The sequence below is a fragment of the Bombina bombina genome, chromosome 6 (assembly GCF_027579735.1).
Source record: "Bombina bombina isolate aBomBom1 chromosome 6, aBomBom1.pri, whole genome shotgun sequence".
Lineage (NCBI taxonomy): Eukaryota > Metazoa > Chordata > Amphibia > Anura > Bombinatoridae > Bombina > Bombina bombina.
The window spans coordinates 898,386,655-898,408,385 of record NC_069504.1 but is presented as its reverse complement, the minus strand read 5'-3'; the positions used below and the strand labels follow the sequence as shown (position 1 = coordinate 898,408,385).

At 36.6% G+C, this 21,731-nt stretch overlaps 1 protein-coding gene across 3 annotated transcripts in view; it reads right to left on the bottom strand.

Annotated features, from left to right (window-relative positions):
- ITGA11 (integrin subunit alpha 11) overlaps positions 1-21,731 on the bottom strand; it is a 245,237-nt gene that overhangs the window by 135,109 nt on the left and 88,397 nt on the right. For all 3 annotated transcript variants that reach the window (XM_053718501.1, XM_053718502.1, XM_053718503.1), the window contains one exon: positions 14,713-14,857. In XM_053718501.1, the coding sequence (XP_053574476.1) occupies positions 14,713-14,857 (145 nt within the window). The remainder of the gene's footprint in view (positions 1-14,712; positions 14,858-21,731) is intronic.

Below are 21,731 nucleotides of genomic sequence, written 5' to 3'. Positions count from 1 at the left end.
TGTTTGCGCTCATTGGAAGTAGCATGCGTATTACAGGTTGAAAGTAAACGCAATCACTTAAGCGCAATTAAACGCTCGTCTGGATAGTGTGACCTCAGAGCTCTGGTTAAATTGCATAAAAACGTTATAGGGGCTCAAAGATATGAGGTCTCAAGTGTTATTAACAGGTACTGACAATATTGAAATCACACTGGCAAACAGTTAAAATGGTGAGAAATTGACTCAACCTTTCTGTTGTGTGTCTCTGTGTGCCACACTGATCATGGAGAAGAGAAAGAGCAGCAAAGAATTGTCTGAGGATTTGAGAACAAAAATAGTTGAAAAGCATGGACAATCTTAAGGTTACAAGTCCATCTCCAGAGATCTTAATGTTCCTATGTCCACTGTGTGCAACATTGTCAAGTAGTTTATAGCCCATGGCACTGTAGCTAATCTCCCTGGAAGTGGAGGAAAGAGAAAAAATGTTCAAAGATTGCAAAGGATTGTTCGAATGGTGGATAAAGAACCTCGATCAACTTCTAGACAAATTCAAGCTGACCTTCAGGCACAGTGTAGAAATGTGTCAGCTCGCACTATACGTCGCCATCTGAATGAAAAGGGACGCTATGGTAGGATACCCAGGAGGATCCCACTGCTGACACAGAAACATAAAAAAGCCAGATTGGAGTTTGCCAAAACTTACCTGAGGAAGCCAAAATCCTTTTAGGAGAAAGTGCTGTGGACAGACAAAACTAAATTACAGCTTTTTGGTAAAGCCCATCATTCTACTGTTTTCAGAAAAAGAAATGAGGCTTTTAAAGAAAAGAATACAGTCTCTAGAGTCAAACATGGTGGAGGTTCACTGATGTTTTGGGGTTGCTTTGCTGCTTCAGGCACTGGATGTCTTGACTGTGTGCATGGCATTATGAAATCTGAAGACTACCAAAGAATTCTGTGGTCCAATGTAGGGCCCAGTGTCAGAAAGTTGGGTCTCCGTCAGAGGTCATGGGTCTTACAGAATGACAATGACCAAAAGCACACGTCAAAAAGCACCCAGAAATGGTTTAAGACAAAGCACTAGAGAGTACTGAACTGGCCAGCAATTAGCCCAGATCTCAATGCCATTAAGAGCACCTGTGGAGAGATCTCAAAACAGCAGTTGGGAAAAAGAACCCTTTTAATCTGTGAGACATGGAGCAGTTGGCAGAAGAAAAGTAGTCCAAAATTCCAGTGGAGAGGTGTAAGAAACTCATTAATGGTTACAGGAAGCAATTGATTTCAGTCATTGTTTCCAAGGGGTATGCTACGAAATATTAAATTGAGGGTGCCGATAATTTTGTCCAGTCCATTTTTAGAGTTTTGCGTGGAATGTGTCAGATTTGGCTTTTTTCCACTTTATTGTGTCATACCAATACAAACAAAATAAATAAACATGAGAATGCCTAAACATTTGTAATTGCAACAATTTTCTGGGCAAAGTTGTGCATTATTTGACAAAAATGCAGGGGTGCCAATATTTTTGGCCATGATCAGATGTGCTTCACTTATTCACACTTTTCGCTCTCTATTGAAGTCTATGGGAAAATATATTAATGGGGTTGTGATATTGTAACTTCAGCTTTTTGTATGTGTTAGGTTAGCACAAAAATCCAAAGTTGAGCACAGCTAGCACGCGAGCTGGAGCGATAAATAGCGTTCCACGCATAATCTAGCCCTTTATTGGTATAACTAAATGAAGTGCAGGGGCTGCCAGTGCACAGGGTACAAGGGTCTGTTTGGCATCAATATATATCTATATCTAAACAGGGGTTTATAACAGAACTTTAGAGCCAGGGTGAAAGGTGGATTAAAAACTAAAATGAGAAACTTTTACAGATGTGACAAAGCTCATGTATCACTTTTGCAAAAGACATCAAGCAAACATTGGACTATTGCTTAAAATACTTATAAGCAGGGCCAGATCAAGACATTGGACATTGTGCTGCCTAAATGCAAGAATGAAATGGACACTTCCAGCTATCTGTCCATTCCACTTAAAGCCAACCATAATCAGAAGTCTCATAGATTAAAGTTCATGCTGATACAGATACCAAGGTGATGTAACCCATACAAAAGTCAAAAACAGCCAGAATATGCTCTTCCTATGTGCCCCTATCAATTGCTGCCTAGGTCTCATGGTCCCACCTGGTCTAATTGCATAGCCAAGCCAGCACTGTTTATAAGCTACAGTGTCACAGCAGGTGGGGTCAAACAGTCCTGCTTATGGTGTAAGGAGTTAGATGCAGATCACAGTTGCAGAGAAGGAGATAAGTAAAACTTAGGTAGCAACCAGAAAGAATTTTAAAGTCAATTTCTGAAGAACACACAAGATCATTGTAGTACCAAGATGATCAGATTGTACCATGTGGTTGCAATCACTCTAGTTTATGTCAACTACTATTTCTTTGGCATATAGGTTAGGACTTGATGGTGCACACTGTTCTTCTACTAGTGCTGACAAACAGCAGGGAAATGTTAATACATCCAGAAGTGGGAAGCTTTACAAGTGGGAAGCATTACAACTGAGAAGTACATGTGCTAGGGTCCAATGTTAAAAGCATCATGATAATGGTGATATTTTAAAAGGGATCTGTCTTGCGATCGAGATTGGCTGTGAAATGTTATAAAGGGCTGAAACCTGTGTTTGAAGGCAATCTCGCCAAGAGGCGTTTTACTATACTGTGGGAAGTGTTGCTTCTCACTGGCGTAAATTTAAAAACAGCATTGCCACCTGCATTAAAAGTGTCGTGTAAATGATACCTTTACACAGTATTGAAAGGTAATAATATTTTCATGTGTCAACAGAAACTCAGACACTTTTGTTACAATACAATAGTGAAACTAGGACATGAATAATACACCTATACAAGCGGAGGGATTGTGGGCATGTTGTAAATGTGTATACACTGTGTTATGTATATGAAATGTATTATATTGTAAAATGCTATATGTATGTAAAGTCTTTTTTGTGATTTAAATAAGCGTGTTTTTAATTTTTGCCATGCTTTATTTTTCTTTTCAGGAAAAAGATTTTGTGTTCTGGATTTGTTTCCATATGCATTATTTTAAATGATACTACACAGAAAATATGTTTATATTTAGTGAATGGGCCAGATTACTAGTGTTGGGTTAACAGTTGCACACAAGCGATAAGGGGGTTTATCTTGGCTGTTTTGTGCGTGTCTGGTTTTCCGCTGGTATTACAAGTTGAAAGTAAATGCTATCACTTGAGCGCAATGTCAATTTATGCTAGAATGATTACTGCGTCCTGAGAGCTCTGGTTAACTGTTTTTCAAAACAAAAAAGTGTCACAAAACACATAATAACACCATATAATAAAAATTATAAAAAAAAAAATATTGCACACAAAAGATATAAAGGCTCAAATATATGAGGTCTCAAGTGTTAGAGAAAAAAAGCAGGCAAAGGGCTTTAACATTGAGATATATACATATACATGTCTAAAAATGGATAAGTATATGTGTATATATATATCAGGTAAAAAGAGTTTATATTCTGCGCCTTTCTTCTGCGGATTACAAAGTTGTGGGGCAAAAAACAGCCCCTATATCTAAGGACTTACTTCAGATAACCTCAATCCGTATGAGGTAAGTGATCACCAGAGTATAGATGTTATTCCAGGATCAGTGTAGGTTGTCATCCGTAAGCTGGTTCACTGTTGTAGATGAAACAATATATCCAATGTGCTGTGAAAAACCGGGTTGAGTGCAGAATCTTCGCCACCCAGTCAGATGTCTCAGAGGATATGTGAAAAGGAGACAGACAAAAGTGCCCAACAATAGTGAAGTACGCCTTTATTAAATAAAACATACACACATATAAGCCTCAGATGTCAGCCCACTCACACTAAGCGACCTCAATCAATATGAGGTAAGTTAAAACCCAGTAATAGGACATCAATTGGCGAATCAAATAATGCACCAGCCCCGCAAATAATTATCACTCAGTTGGTACCGTACTGCGTCCCTGACGCGTTTCGAAGTTGCCTTCTTCCTCAGAGGGATAGAAGTACGGAGATACTTACACATACAAATAAAGAGTGATTTAAAAACCCGCGGCGAGTGACCACGGGCGAAATTGCCGTTCACTGATTGGTTACACTAGCTCGCGGTTCATTGGATTAAACTTCCTGATGCGTGATTGGTCTAAACAGGGTCATGTGACCATGTCATGAGACCCGATCGTCTGTACTATTCACACATTTAAGGTGGACCAATACCGCATCATAAGAAACATAGCACAATTGGATAGTAATAAATATATAGAGATAAAAAGACCTTAAATAGATGATGTGACCACTCTATACCATATAATAAAATAGCAATAATACCTAAAATATTATTATTATTGATATAGACAATATTAAAATCAATACAATAAAAATAAAAATATAAGTATAAAAAATATATATATGATGATAATGATAACCAGTATAATACATGATAATAAAAAGTGGATATGTAGATACATAAATTGGACTTAATAGCTGTAAAAACATATAAATCTATGCATTAAAAAAAAAAATATATATATATACATAATTATATGCACCTATATATATATACATACATACATCGATCCAAATATATACATACTAATATTAATCAACAGTATTATACATATTTAAAAAATTAAAACTAGTAATTAGTAATAAATATTCAATCTAAAATATTACTAACATAACTACATAGGGAACAGGATATTATAAAAAATATATATAAAAATATATCAATTGATGTTGATAAGAAATATATTAAATAAAATAAGACAGATATTTTATACTAAAAACGCAGCCAGATCAATATCTTTATTGAGACCTTTTGGTATTTTAGTATCCAGGGTATGTATCCAAAAGGTTTCTCGTTTCCTTAAAGTTAACTCCCTATCTTCATTGGGAGCAAATTTAATAAATTCAATAATAGAACCTTTAAGGCATGATGGATCTTGATTATGAAAGGACAGGTAATGTGCAGATAAATTGTGTGACTTTTCCCCATTCTTTATATTCGTAATATGCTCAAGTAAGCGTTTCTTATAGGGGCGTGTCGTGCGACCTAAATATTGTAGGCCACACCCACATTGGAGTAGGTACACGACGAAGTCAGTTCTGCAATTTACAAGTGCATTAATCTCTACTTCTTTATTATTTGAGCTAGAGATCACCTTTTTAGTCACTTTATTGCAAGAATAATGGTGGCTGCATGATATACAATTTGCTCTGTTGCATTTAAAGAAACCAATTGATCTTCTTTCTAACCAATTAGTCTTGGATACAGGTTTCTTTAGTTTACTCGGAGCTAATATTGATTTCAGGTTTTTATTTTTTCTAAAAATCATACTTGGCCCCATACTAGTTATGTCATCAAGTAGTTTATCTTTTTTTAGTATGTGCCAATGTTTTTTGAAGATTTTCTTGATGTCTGCAGCTCCCTCATTGTATGTGGTAATCATATTTACTCCAGTCTTTTTTCTCTTAGTCGTAGTATTCTCAATTTTATTAGTCTGTAATCCTTCCTCATGAGTTTGTGTATGGGTATCCCCAAATAGTAGAACATTTCTATCCAGATCCTTAGCCTTATTGTACGCAATATCAACTACTTTTTCAGAATATCCTTTGGCACGAAATTTTTCTTTCAATATCATTGATTCCCTTATGAAGTCCTCTATTTTGCTGCAGTTTCTCCTCAGACGTTGAAACTGGCCATAAGGGATATTATTAATCCAACTTGGATTATGACAGCTCTTTGCGTTTAAATATCCATTGCTGTCAGTCGGTTTTTTATATAATTTACTCAGGATTTTGCCATCATGATGATAGAGGACAAGATCTAGAAATTCAATCTCACTACTGTTTATTTTATCTGTAAATTTGAGATTGTATTCATTGTTATTAATATACATCATGAAGTTTTTTAGAGAATCATTGTCACCCTTCCAAATAAGTAAAATATCGTCAATGAATCTCATCCAAGTGACAATACATTCCGAATAAGGGTTGTTTGCCCATATTTGTTGTTCCTCCCAGAATCCCATATAAAGGTTCGCGAAACTGGGGGCAAATTTAGTGCCCATTGCCGTTCCGCTTACCTGTAAGAAAAATTCCTCATTGAAACAAAAGTAGTTTCTTTCTAATATAAATTTAATTGATTCCAAAATGAAAGCCTTACGGTTGTTGTCAAGTTTAGTTAAGGAGTCCAGCCAAAACTCAATTGCCTTTATACCTAGGGTATGGGGTATGTTGGTATAAAGGGCACTGACATCAAGAGAGACCCATTTATAATGTGGTTCCCATTTTATATTAGTAACCTTTTGCAGGGTATGAGGTGTATCCCTTAAGAAAGATTTCAGGAGGGGAACCAAGGGCTGTAAATAAGTGTCCACATATTCTGAAAGTTTCGTTGTTAATGAACCAATTCCGGACACAATAGGTCTACCAGGTGGACAAGTAGCGTGTTTATGTATTTTAGGCAGATGATAGAATGTTGCCAATCTTGGATATTTCTGATCCAGAAATTTCCATTCGTTATCATTTAATATTTTATGGTGTTTGGCTTTATCAAGCAGTGATCTGTATTCCCTAAGGAATACATCGGTAGGATCTGAATCTATTTTTTTATATATTGTAATATCATTCAAAAGCTTGTATGCCTCCATCATATATTCAGTTCTATTTTGGACCACAATACTGCCTCCCTTGTCCGCCTCCCTTATAACTATCTCTTTGTCTTGTTTAAGACTCTCAAGAGTTTGTTTGTCTTTTAAAGACAAATTATCATTCTTTATCTTGTAGTCTTGACATAAATTAGTTAGTTCTTCTTCTACTAAATTTGCAAAGACTGGGATAAAATTACCCCTTGAGTGTATCGGGAAATAGGTAGATGGTGGTTTAAAATCGGTATGAGCCCCATATGATAAACAAATATCCATATTTTGTTCTGTCACCCTATTTGAGTTCATTATATCCAGAGGTATGTTAGCCTCAGATAGGCTTTCAAGTGCCAATATGGCTTCTATATCTTGATCATCTAATCTAATTGGATCAGCTTGATCCAAAAGAGCAATTTTATCTTTCTTAGATTTTTCAAAATGTCTCTTGAGAGTCAACTTTCTAATGTACTTATGTAGATCTATAAAAAGACCAAAGGAATTTGGGCCCTTGGTAGGTACAAAGGATAAACCTTTTTTCAGAATATCCAATTCCCTATCTGAAAACACCCTATTTGAGAGATTAAAAATTTTTACAAAACCAACATCACTTGTCGTCAATGTGTTATTGACTTTGTTCTTTTTGGATTGTACCCTTCTACCTGCTCCACACCCTCTCTTTCTTCTTCTTCCCATCTTATTTTTTGTTGTTTTGGGGGGACTCTCCTCCACTGTGGTGATTCTATTGGTGGGTGATTTAAATGTTCTTTTTCTTGCCTTATGTTTCTTTGAGGTGTATGATGTGAGTGTTTTCTTTGGTTTCCCCCTAAAAAATGATGGGACTGACTAATCTTTCTGCCTTTTTGTTTATATTGTTGTCTATTGGGATAGTAATCATCCGATAAAGGTTCATATTTATTTCCCAATTGGAAACCCTTTCCAACTCTTTCATTTGTGTTACTATTTCGTCTTTGATGGGACCCATAGTAATCATTGGTGTATTGGGTTCCTTTTTTGGGAATAGCACCTATATTTGGATGTTGGTAGAAATTCCTGTTGGTTGCTTTTAATTTATTAAAATTATTAGTACCATTCCCTTTTGTATTTTTAATATAATGCGGATTCCTATACAGATCCTGGACCTGGTTACCCTTTGTTTGTAATTCTTTTTGTTTTTCATTAAATTTAATAAAACTATTAAAATCTCTATTTACAGCATAATCAGGAGAATATATGCATTCATCCAATGATTGTTGTTCAAAATCTTCCCTATGTGTTTCAATATCATTATGCCATACCTCCTCTGCATTCATATCAGTTACATGTTCCTCATTTTCATTTCTGGCTGAATTCTGATCTTTCTTTACCTGATAATCTCTCAGGAATTCATTCTTTTTCTTATTCTCCACAGTTTTTTCAAAAATATCTATTTTCCGTTTGTTATTAATATCTAGTTCCTTATAATATACATCACCCCTGAACATGTTTAATCATTCTCTAATATCCTTAATCTGATCAGTTAAAGTATCTACTTTTTTATTTCGATACTGAATTAGGATATTAATAAAGGTTTGAGAACAGCAGCCACCATTATTCTTGCAATAAAGTGACTAAAAAGGTGATCTCTAGCTCAAATAATAAAGAAGTAGAGATGAATGCACTTGTAAATTGCAACTGACTGACTTTGTCGTGTACCTACTCCAATGTGGGTGTGGCCTACAATATGTAGGTCGCACGACACGCCCCTATAAGAAACGCTTATAAGAAACGCTTACTTGAGCATATTACGAATATAAAGAATGGGGAAAAGTCACACAATTTATCTGCACATTACCTGTCCTTTCATAATCAAGATCCATCATGCCTTAAAGGTTCTATTATTGAATTTATTAAATTTGCTCCCAATGAAGATAGGGAGTTAACTTTAAGGAAACGAGAAACCTTTTGGATACATACCCTGGATACTAAAATACCAAAAGGTCTCAATAAAGATATTGATCTGGCTGCGTTTTTAGTATAAAATATCTGTCTTATTTTATTTAATATATTTCTTATCAACATCAATTGATATATTTTTATATATATTTTTTATAATATCCTGTTCCCTATGTAGTTATGTTAGTAATATTTTAGATTGAATATTTATTACTAATTACTAGTTTTAATTTTTTAAATATGTATAATACTGTTGATTAATATTAGTATGTATATATTTGGATCGATATATGTATGTGTATGTGTGTGTATATATATATAGGTGCATATAATTATGTATATATATATATATATTTTTAATGCATAGATTTATATGTTTTTACAGCTATTAAGTCCAATTTATGTATCTACATATCCACTTTTTATTATCATGTATTACACTGGTTATCATTATCATCATATATATATTTTTTATACTTATATTTTTATTTTTATTGTATTGATTTTAATATTGTCTATATCAATAATAATAATATTTTAGGTATTATTGCTATTTTATTATATGGTATAGAGTGGTCACATCATCTATTTAAGGTCTTTTTATCTCTATATATTTATTACTATCCAATTGTGCTATGTTTCTTATGATGCGGTATTGGTCCACCTTAAATGTGTGAATAGTACAGACGATCGGGTCTCATGACATGGTCACATGACCCTGTTTAGACCAATCACGCATCAGGAAGTTTAATCCAATGAACCGCGAGCTAGTGTAACCAATCAGTGAACGGCAATTTCGCCCGTGGTCACTCGCCGCGGGTTTTTAAATCACTCTTTATTTGTATGTGTAAGTATCTCCGTACTTCTATCCCTCTGAGGAAGAAGGCAACTTCGAAACGCGTCAGGGACGCAGTACGGTACCAACTGAGTGATTATTATTTGCAGGGCTGGTGCATTATTTGATTCGCCAATTGATGTCCTATTACTGGGTTTTAACTTACCTCATATTGATTGAGGTCGCTTAGTGTGAGTGGGCTGACATCTGAGGCTTATATGTGTGTATGTTTTATTTAATAAAGGCGTACTTCACTATTGTTGGGCACTTTTGTCTGTCTCCTTTTCACATATCCTCTGAGACATCTGACTGGGTGGCGAAGATTCTGCACTCAACCCGGTTTTTCTCAGCACATTGGATATATTGTTTCATCTACAACAGTGAACCAGCTTACGGATGACAACCTACACTGATCCTGGAATAACATCTATACTCTGGTGATCACTTACCTCATACGGATTGAGGTTATCTGAAGTAAGTCCTTAGATATAGGGGCTGTTTTTTGCCCCACAACTTTGTAATCCGCAGAAGAAAGGCGCAGAATATAAACTCTTTTTACCTGATATTCTTTCTATCCGTGGAGACAAGTTGGGAGTCTCCACAAATCTTTTTTCAGCTGCCTTTCTGAATATCTAAATAGATCTGTGGACTTGTGCTATTACGCATATGTGTTTGCATTTTATTTTAAGTTATATTATACGGGATTTATTATATCCTACTGTTCACATTTGCGACCATTATCTGTGTACATATACATATATTTATATTTATACGTCACTTAATAGAACTAATACAGCGCGGGTATCACGTCTTTTTCACACACGTGTATATATATATATATATATATATATATATGTGTGTGTGTGTGTGTGTGTGTGTGTGTGTGTGTGTGTGTGTGTGTGTGTGAGCATTTGATTTTATGGATTTATATGTGTATACATCTATTAACAAACATATATACACATATAAATACATATGTACACATATATAGACATTTATAACAGTGCATTGAAACCATTTGCAGTTAAATAGATGAAAACATGTAAAAACATATTTATGTTATATTCATATTTAATAATGAGTGTTACTGGGTATTTACTGTAAATATTTCCCATTCCAATGTCCTGCACATAGCAGAGTATGTTCTATGTATTTATAAATAGATATTCCTATATATATCTGTATATATCAATACTTATATATAATCATGTGTTTTGTGCAAAAATTCATCATATATACTGTATATATATATATATATCTATATATATATATATATATATATATATATATATATATATATATATATATATATATATATATAGAGAGAGAGAGAGAGAGAGAGAGAGATACATGTGTGTGTATTTATGAATAAATAAAACATATTCTGCTATGTGAAGAACATTGGAATGTGAAATACTAATATTTTCATGACGGGTTAGCGCACTTGAGAATATGGGATCAGGTTTGTGCACGAGTAGGGTGTTCGTTTTTCCCCCCACTTTTTTTGCTCCATTGACTTCAATGGGAGAATAGGTTATCGCAGGATATGCTAAGTTCAGCTTTTTAGCGCACAAGCGAACACCATTTACTTTAAACTTGTAATACGAGCGCAACTCAGTGCGTGCATAAATCTTACTTCTAGCGCAGTTAAGGCTCAAGAGGGAGCGTTAAATAGCACTCTATTGTAATCCAGTCCTCTATGTTTTGTAAACATGTTTTAAACACATGCCCACTGCAGAGATCCGAAATCACTGGTGATGTGGGTTCATTTTTGCTCAAACAGCTATATATAAAGTGCATTCATTTTTCGTTATTTTGAAACATATATGTTACTGTCCTAAAAAAAACAACAATTTCTTGTTAGGCTTGCAGAGGTCTCAGTCTCCACCAATAAAACTGTGTGCACCTATCAGCCAATGAGCATTTATAGAAATACCTGTCTGTAAAAGATCATTAGTAGGAAGCAGACAACATATTACATTTAAAGAGCTATTACTTCATTGTTTAAATGTTTCTGCTTCATTTTGATGCTGTTCCTTTAAGTTATTTTAGTTGTTATAGTAAAAATGACTTTTTATTTACTTCTTAAAACTTACCTCTGTATAATTCAGTTGTTTAGAGAAATTAGAGACCCTATTGCTTTTGTTTAAAATATTGTGATTATTTAATGTTCCCTATGAGGCCAAAAAGAAAATTCTGTAAGCTTGGTTTTATTTAAAAAGCTGCAAATCAATAGCTGATTTAAGCAATTTGCAGCATTTAAAACCCCCCAGAAATTAAAGGGGCAGTAAAGTCAAAATTAAACTTTCATGATTCAGATAGAGCCGCAACCACCTATGCAATATCTCCAAAATTCGCCCGTTTCTGAGTGCTGAAACTACCAAACAGCTCATCCACTCCCTGGTAATTTCCCGACTTGACTACTGTAACAACTTACTAACTGGCCTCCCTCTCTCCCGCCTCTCTCCCCTCCAATCCGTCCTAAATGCATCTGCCAGGCTAATCCACCTCTCTCGACGATCTGTTTCTGCTGCGCCTCTCTGTGAGTTCCTTCACTGGCTCCCCATTCACAACAGAGCTAAATTCAAAATTCTCACCCTGACCTACAAAGCCCTCACCAATGCTGCCCCACCCTACCTGTCCTCACTCATCAACAAATATACTCCTGCCCGTCCCCTAAGATCCAACAACGACCTGCTTCTTGCGTCCTCTACCATCACCTCCTCTCATTCTAGATTACAGGACTTCTCTCGTGCGGCACCAACCCTCTGGAACGCACTTCCTCGAGATGTCAGACTTGCCCCTAACCTCTCCTCCTTTAAACGTTCCCTAAAGACCTTTCTGTTCAGGGAAGCTTATCACCCGACTTATTAACAAACTAACTTCAATTAACTAACAGTTGCCCTCTATCTCCTCGCTAATATCATTCTCACCTCTGCAGTCCCCACCTCCTGTTTCCAATCCTCCTACCCATCTAGATTATAAGTTCCCACGGGAACAGGGCCCTCAATTCCCCCTGTATTTGTCTGTAAAATTTTGTGTCTTATCGTATTGTTTCTCCACTGTACTGTTATCCTTGTACCCATGGGCAACGCTGCGGGTAAAATTTGTTATCAAATTTGCTTCGTTCTCTTGGTATCTTTTATTGAAGAGTAAAGCTAGGTAGGGTTATAATAGTTTATATGGCAGCAGTGTTTTGCAACATTATTTGTAGCTTTGTTATACAATGTTGCAAATTACTGCTGCCATAGAGTACTAAAGACACGTGCACACTGCTGAGCTCTTATGAACCTACCTACTTTTACTCTTCAGTAAAAGATATCAAGAGAACAAAGCAAATTTGATAACAGGAGTCATTTGGAAAGCTGTTTAAAATTGTCTGTTCTATCTAAATAATGAGAGTTTAATTTTAACTTTACTGTCTCTTTAAGTTACAGAATTTGCTTTTTGGCACATCTAGAAAGGGGAAAGCACTAAGCATGTGCATTCGACAGTTTCATTCACCCATGAATGCAGAAAATAGACTCTCACGACATTCGTCTCTTTTTGGAACGGAACTGCTGAATGCACGTCTAGAACTACTAAGCGCATTATTTACATAAAAGCAATATAGAAAAGAGAGGAAATTTAAAGCAAAATAGAATGACAACTTTTGCAGTTGTATTTCCCACTTTGTACAATAAAGTGGATACATTTTTTTTTTTTAAAGCCCCCAGATATAAAAAGACATCTCTTCTCTACCTATCCTATTACTGACCTGTCACAGTACTCCTGAAATACAGTTCTATAGATCTCACTAAAAAATAGCTAAGGTGAGGAATACAGAAGACTGGATGATGCCCCAGCCAGCTGAGGATTTCAGTGCGTCTCTTGGCTCCAGGCAGCTGGCTTTCTGCCTTCCATAACATTATTGTACAAGTTTGGAATATGGGGGTAAGACAATTCCTAATTCCAGGAGCAGCTCTAAGCTCTCATATGTCCCCCAGAAGCAAGCGCTGGGGCCTGTAATGCGGTGAGCAGCTCTGGGCATGGGGCCAGACTGGCTTTCCACAGGACCCAGAGAAATAAGATCTATCCTGGATGTTGCGCATTTAAAACACTTATTTCCCCCTCCAGATTTTCCAAGCATAGTTCCAAACCCTAAATGAAGATTCAGAGCATGGCATTAACCCACATGTTGCTGTAACACTTTCGCTCTAAATCTCTGGCATTTATATAATAATAAAGAAATTATAGATTAGCAGACATCATGAAAATTGGATATGCAGGATTTATAGCATAATGTGAGGAGTTAGAGGGGAGGGTATATGGAGCAATAGGCAGAGGCTATAAAGAGCAATGAGCAGATTTATAGGGAGATACTATGTAGGGAGATACTACGTATGGAACAATTGGATGAGTTCTAAAGATAGGTGATATTGAACACTGGAAATAATTATATTGAGACACAGTGACGGACCTGTCCAGCCAATAACATTTGGGGGTGCAAACTGTTGATCACACAACCAAATATAATAAGGGGTTTCTGGTGAGGATCTCACGTTCTTCCACCTGTTTCCACCTTAATTTTGTTTTTAATTCTTCCTTTACAGCTCTCATTGCTCTGGAAATATAACAAAGACACTACCTTACACTTAATTCACGGCGGCTAGCACCTTTAAGATTTGTGTGTGCTAAATTTGGGGTACATGGTCTTCTGGGAAAGCTTATATGCAACAATTGAGAGAGTTCTAGTGAAGGTTTCATGGAGAAATAAAATAAGGGAAAGTGAGAGAGAATATGGAGAATTAGGTGGTTTTACAGCAAAAAGGTTATAAGAGGTAATGGTAAGAGATATATGGATAAAAAACAGTAGTTACATGGAGAAGCTATTTGGCATAATATGAAGATAAAGGATTTATAGTGAGCTCTAAATGGGGGTTACATAAAGCACTAGAATATTTTATGCACCTAGTTAGAAAGAGGTTATATAGGAGTTACAGTGGAAGGGTATTTATATAATATTATTAGTTATAAAAATGTTACAAAAGTGCAATACAGAGGGTATAACCAACATTTATATCCAACAGCATTAGCCATAGGAATAAATGTAAGCGTTAATATGAGGTATGTGTTAGTTATAGCACATTTATATGATATATTTCATATACCATGTAACATGTAAAATTCCCATAGGTTTTTATTCATTCTGTCAGTGTCTATTTGACACATCCTTAAAGTATAGGTACCCTCTTCCCAACATTTAGGCCCCACCTTACCCAAATAAGCTCCATGGTTCTTGAGTTCATCAGGAAATTCTCTGAGGTACGATTCTCTTCTTGGTATTACTTTTCCACTGCTAGTCTCCTTAAGAACAGCTCCATTCCAGTCATAGGCTCCCACCGCACCCAGTAAGATCCCATCCTAGAGAAAAAAGCAAATCCAAATGTTAAAATGTAACGTTAGACTTTATGGTTGGTAGTAGCCAAACAGATGGCAGGTCAGGGCCTAAGACCAAATACAAGGGGCTCTAAACCAGATTTAGCCATTTGACCCTCTTTTGTTTGTTTCAAAGGCAGAATCCTTAAATGAATATGGAAGTTATGATTCCCAGAAAACATGCAATTTAAAAAAATGTCCCTATTCACTTCTATTGACACATTTACCTCTATCTCTTGGTATCCTTTGTTAAAAGGACAGTCAAGTCCAAAATAAACTTTCATGATTCAGATAGGGCATGTCATTTTAAAAAACTTTACAATTTACTTTTATCACCAATTTTGCTTTGTTCTCTTAGTATTCTTAGTTGAAAGCTAAACCTAGGTAGGCTCATATGCTAATTTCTTAGACCTTATGTGAAAGCACTTTGAGAGTTTTTCACCACTAGAGGGTGTTAGTTCATGTGTGTCATATAGATAACATTGAGCTCACGCACGTGAAGTTACCTAGGATTCAGCACTGATTGGCTAAAATGCAAGTCTATCAGAACTGAAATAAGGTGGCAGTTTGCAGAGGCTTAGATACAACGTAATTACAGAAGTAAAACATATATTAATATAACTGTGTTGGTTATGCAAAACTGGGGTATGGGTGATAAAGGGATTATCTTTTTTTTTAAACAACAACAATTCTGGTGTTAACTGTCCCTTTAAAACTTAGCTCATTTCCATGAGGCTTAAGAGCAAGCTTGTGTCTTAAGCACTACAGTAATTGTCAATAGTGCTCAAGACTTGTGCATGCTCCTGGACTATGCAACAGTAAAGAATTAACAACCCTTAGGGTTTGACTCAAGGAGACTTAGGGCAGCAACCTTTAGTAGATACCTCTTTGCTGGGATTAGTAATTTGCGGGATCTGTTGCTCTGGGGGGCCTGTAGGGAGTTTGTAATGGAGACTGAGGAAGACCATATAGGCCAGATCACTCTCTATTAGAAAGTCAATAATGAGGATGAAAAGGGGGAGGTGGTCTCAAAAACAAAACCTTGTCAAGGTGTTACAGACTCATTAATAGAGTCTGTTATTGTCTCAAATGTGTGTGGATGAGTGTTATGTGAGTAAGAGATTGTATGTGTGTGATGAGAGTTATGTGAGTGGGAGGTTGTAGGTGTGTGATGAGTGTTGATTAAGTGAGAGATTGTATGTGTGTGATGAGTGTTGTGTGAGTGGGAGGTTGTATGTGTGTGATGAGTGTTGTGTGAGTGAGAGTTTGTATGTGTGTGATGAGTGTTGTGAGAGTGAGAGATTGTATGTGTGTGATAAGAGTTGTGTGAGTGGCAGTTTGTATGTGTGTGATGAGTGTTGTGTGAGGGAGAGATTGTATGTGTGTGATGAGTGTTGTGTGAGCGAGAGATTGTATGTGTGTATGATGAGTGTTGTGTGAGTGAAAGATTGTATGTGTGTTATGAGAGTTTGAGCATTGTGTGAGTGGGAGGTTGTATGTGTGTGATGAGTGTTGTGTGAGTGAGAGATTGTATGTGTGTGATGAGAGTTGTGTGAGTGGCAGTTTGTATGTGTGTGATGAGTGTTGTGTGAGTGAGAGATTGTATGTGTGTGATGAGAGTTGTGTGAGTGGGAGATTGTATGTGTGTGATGAGTGTTGTGTGAGTGAGAGATTGTATGTTTGTGATGAGAGTTGTGTGAGTGGGAGGTTGTACGTGTGTGATGAGTGTTGTGTGAGTGAGAGATTGTATGTGTGTTATGAGAGTTGTGTGAGTGGGAGGTTGTATGTGTGTGATGACTGTTGTGTGAGTGAGAGATTGTATGTGTGTTATTAGAGTTGTGTGAGTGAGAGATTGTATGTGTGTTATGAGAGTTTAGGAGTTGTGTGAGTGGGAGGTTGTATGTGTGTGATGAGTGTTGTGTGAGTGAGAGATTGTATGTGTGTGATGAGTGTTGTGTGAGTGAGAGATTGTATGTGTGTGTGATGAGTGTTGTGTGAGTGAGAGATTGTATGTGTGTTATGAGAGTTTGAGCGTTGTGTGAGTGGGAGGTTGTATGTGTGTGATGAGTGTTGTGTGAGTGAGAGATTGTATGTGTGTGATGAGAGTTGTGTGGGTGGCAGTTTGTAAGTGTGTCATGAGTGTTGTGTGACTGAGAGATTTTATGTGTGTGAAGAGTTTTGTGTGAGTAGGAGGTTGTATGTATATGATGAGAGTTTGAGAGTTGTGTGAGTGGGAGGTTGTATGTTTGTGATGAGTGTTGTGTGAGTGGGCTTCTGTATGTGTGTAATGTAAATTTGTGACGGGCTGTATATGTTTGATGTGAGTGTGTGGGGATGTATGTGTTTGTCTCTGTCCAATCCCTTGTGCCCCCTGCCCAAGGCTAGTGTTCTTGTTAATGTATAACATTCTTGCAAAACCTATATAGTTCTCCAGACATGTGCACACTTCTGAGTTTACCTTTCTGCTTTTCAACAAAGGATAAAAAGAAAACAAAGAAAACTTGATAATATAAGTAAATTGGAAAGTTGTTTAAAATTTATGTTTATCTAAATCATGACAAAAATATGGATTTTATGGTCCCTTTACTGTGCTAAAATTTTAATCTCTTAACCACAATAACCTCTTACTGGCCAGACACCCCTCTGCAGCTGGATAACTTGTACTAATTGGAATCCAAGGCGTGTTGGGGTACCATTATTGATAACAAAGTGAATTTTTGGATAATGCTTTGTGGACAGTTTTTTGAGAGATGGGTGTAGGGTGGTAATATGCAGTTAGTTTACACAGAAGATAACTGTGGTGAAGGCTTACAGTAAGGGTTAATTGTGGTGGGAGTATACTTAATGCAAGACATCAATAATCATTGATAATGTGTTAATGTGGGGATCCGAGCAAAGATTGATTTTTTTTATGGGTAGTTTTATATAAATGTCAGATATTTTATTGCAACATTAGTTTTTGAGATTGGGGTCAAATGGTCCTTAGTGAGCAGTCCATGAATTCTAACACCTTCAGAATAGGCCTAGACTGACTAAAAGTTACCAACAAGATTAGCTTAGTTAAAAAAGTAAACAGTTTTGTTTTGTTTTTAAATTCCTTTTAATGCTTCAATTGTGATTGAGTCCCTAATGTTTCCATTCAGAAAACAAGTTTCCTTGCTACAGAGACAGAGATAAGGCACCATGGTAGTCTGATGTAATTTGCTTGCAAAAAAAAAAAAAAAGAAAGTCCTTGTCAATTAAAGGGCTGAGGGAAAAGAAAAAAAAAAACAGACCAGAATGTGTAATGGGAAACAGAATCAACATACGTTTTATGCTTCTTTTTTTTTAATTTAAAAAATGTTTGGTTTCTGGTGAGACAAGCTCTTCACAGCACTTTACTGCATAGATACTTTCATTTAATTGAGATTAAATTAGTGATAATCAATTAGTTTTCCTCTGCACTTAAAAAAAGTATCAAGGTTCTACTAATTCAGTTATATGGAGTAGAGGAATATATCAGTCAGGGAAAGAATACTCTTGTTAGTTCATGGGAAATTTCTTTAATGGAAACATTTTTCTTGTATATAGACATATAGGAGCAGTTTCATTTCCTGGTAGTTATAAAGGATTTAGCATTTTACTGATTCAGACTTTTATTCCTTGAAGAGAGCCAATATTTTATAACAGTATAAAGGATTTAATTTAGAAGGTGGTCAGATCTTCAGACATTGTTCCAACATCTGCTGTATAAAGCAAATTAGAGCGGAAACCACTGTACCACAGATCACTTAAAGGGATACTGAACCCACATTTTTTACTTTCATGATTCCGATAGAGCATGCAATTTTAAGCAACTTTCAAATTTACTCCTTTTATCAAATTTTCTTCGTTCTCTTACTATCTTTATTTGAAAAAGAAGGCATCTAAGCTAAGGAGTCAGACAATTTTTAGTTCAGACACTGATCAGCACTTGTTTATTGGTGCTGTCCAATCAGCAAGACAACCCAGGTTGTGAACCAAAAATGGGCTGGCTTCTAAACTTACATTCTTGCTTTTCAAATAAAGATAGCAAGAGAATGAAGAAAAAATGATAATAGGAGTAAATTAGAAAATTGCTTAAAATTGCCTGCTCTATCTGAATCATGAAAGAAAAAATTTGGGTTCAGTGTCCCTTTAACTCATGCTATATTGTAGCACTGCAGGTCACTGCACTGTTAACCCATTGACAGCTAGGAGTCATTAAGGATTTTTTAAAGGTAATGACTCCATCATTTTTATTTCTGTCATTTTGTAAGCCTCGCTCTTAAATGGACAGTCTACTCTATGGGGTAGATTTATCATAGTGCGAGCGGACATGATACAATGTAGCGTATCATGTCCGCTGCACATCGATAAATGCATACGCTCTCGGCATTTATCATTGCACCAGCAGTTCTTGTGAACTGCTGTGCAATGCCGCCCCCTGCAGATTTGCGGCCAATCGACCGCTAGCAGGGGGTGTCAATCAACCCGATCGTATTGGATCGGGTTGATTTCTGTCGATTTCTGTCCGCGGCCTCAGAGCAGGCAGACATTTTATGGAGCAGCGGTCTTTAGACCGCTGCTTCATAACTTCTGTTTCCGGCGAGGCTGAAGGAGCTTGATAAATCGGCCCCTGTAATTTGTATTGTTTAAAAAGATAGATCATCTCTTTATTTTTCATCTCCCTGTTTTGCATAACCAACAGTTTTATTAATAATATACTTTGTGATTACCTTGTATCTAAGCCTCTGAACACTGCCCCCTTATTTCAGTTCTTTTGACAGACTTAGATCTATATGGCATACATGAACTAGCGCTGTCTAGCTGTGAAAAGGTTAATTTCACTCTACAATGGTATTGATACAAACACCTGTATAGTAAGCGACAGACCTGCTGAATAGGTCTAGAATGTTTAGATGCAGGGTATTAGTTGCTAGCTTAATGCTTTCAAAATGTAACCTTGACTGATTTACTTTTATGCCCAACATAATTGAATCTAATAGGTACATTTTGGCCTAGAATACAAGTAGAGTACTATTGATAGTGAAGGGTGAGCTATCAATATTCCGGGCCAATGCTAAGAATTGCGCACAACCTGGTATAACAAGTCCATAATAAAACAGAATATACTAGAGATTGTTTAGCTTGGCCAACATCTCTTTAGCACACCCTATACTTTCAATGGATGGGTCAGCCGTGCAAAACATTGCTCATATTAAATGTTTTGAGTTAACAACACCAAAAATATTAGCGTAACTTGAGGCTTGGGGGGATATTGATCAAAGCCTCAACTTTGTTGCATTCGCCGGCACCAATACGCTCGCCTAACATCGCTCTCCATATTTATAAAAAAAAGACGCGCACCAAGTACGGGGCGATGAGCATCGGACTGTTGTTAACTAGCAGTCATCGATCTCGCGTCTATTCAGCTTTTTACCAACTTTATTTATACCCTGTCACTAAACACCGCCACTATACTAAAATGTTTAACCCCTATCCCGCCGCTCCCGGACCCCACCACAACCTAAATAAAGTTATTAACCCCTATCCCGCTGCTCCCGGACCCCGCCGCAACCTAAATAAAGTTATTAACCCCTATCCCGCCGCTCCCGGATCCCTCCGCCACTAAATAAATGTATTAACCCCTAAACCTCTGGCCTCCCACATCACTACCACTAACTAAACCTATAAACCCCTAAACCGCCTGCCCCCCACATCGCCATAAACTAAATTAAGCAATTAACCCCTAAACCTAACAACCCGCTAACTTTAAATTAAAATTACAACATCCCTGTCTTAAAATAAATTTAAACCTACCTGTAGAATTAAAATAAACTATATATAAAATATTAATTAACCTACCCTAACTATTATACTACAATTAAATTAAACTAGTAATTAAATAAACTACATTACATATTAAAAAACCTAACCCTACTAAAATTATTTAAATCTACTATTAAACCTTATTACAAATTACCAAAAAAAATAAACGCTAAATTACAAAAAATAAAAAACACTAAATTACGGAAAAAAACCATAATAGCCCTATCAAAATAAAAAAGCCTCCCCAAAATAAAAAAAACCCTAGCCTACAATAAACTACCAATGGCCCTTAAAAGGGCCTTTTGTGGGGCATTGCCCCAAAGAAATCAGCTCTTTTACCTGTAAAAAAATAATACAAACACCCCCCAACAGTAAAACCCACCACCCAACCAACCCCCCCAAATAAAAAAAATAAAAAAATCTAAAATAACCTAAGCTCCCCATTGCCCTGAAAAGGGCATTTGTATGGGCATTGCCCTTAAAAGGGCATTTAGCTATTTTACCTGCCCAGACCCTAATCTAAAATTAAAACCCACCCAAAAAAACCTTAAATAAACCTAACACTAACCCCCAACGATCCACTTACAGTTACTGAAGTCCCGCTTGAAGGATCCATCCAATCAGCCAATAGGATGAGAGCTACTCAAATCCTATTGGCTGATTGGAAAAGCCAATAGGATTTTAGCAGTTCTAATCCTATTGGCTGATTGAAATCTTTCAGCCAATAGGAATGCAAGGGACGCCATCTTGGATGACGTCACTTGCATTGAAGTTCCAGTTTACGGCGGCGACCGTATGAAGAGGAGATCCGTGCCGATGTCTTCAGGATGGACCCACTCCGCGCCAGATGGATGAAGATAGAAGATGCAGTCTGGATGAAGACTTCTTGCCGCATGGATGAGGACTTCGCCGGCTGGATGAAGATGGAAGATGCCGCCCGGATGAAGACTTCTTGCCGGCTGGATGAAGACTTCTTGCCGGCTGGATGGATCCTTCAAGCGGGACTTCAATAACTGTAAGTGGATCGTCG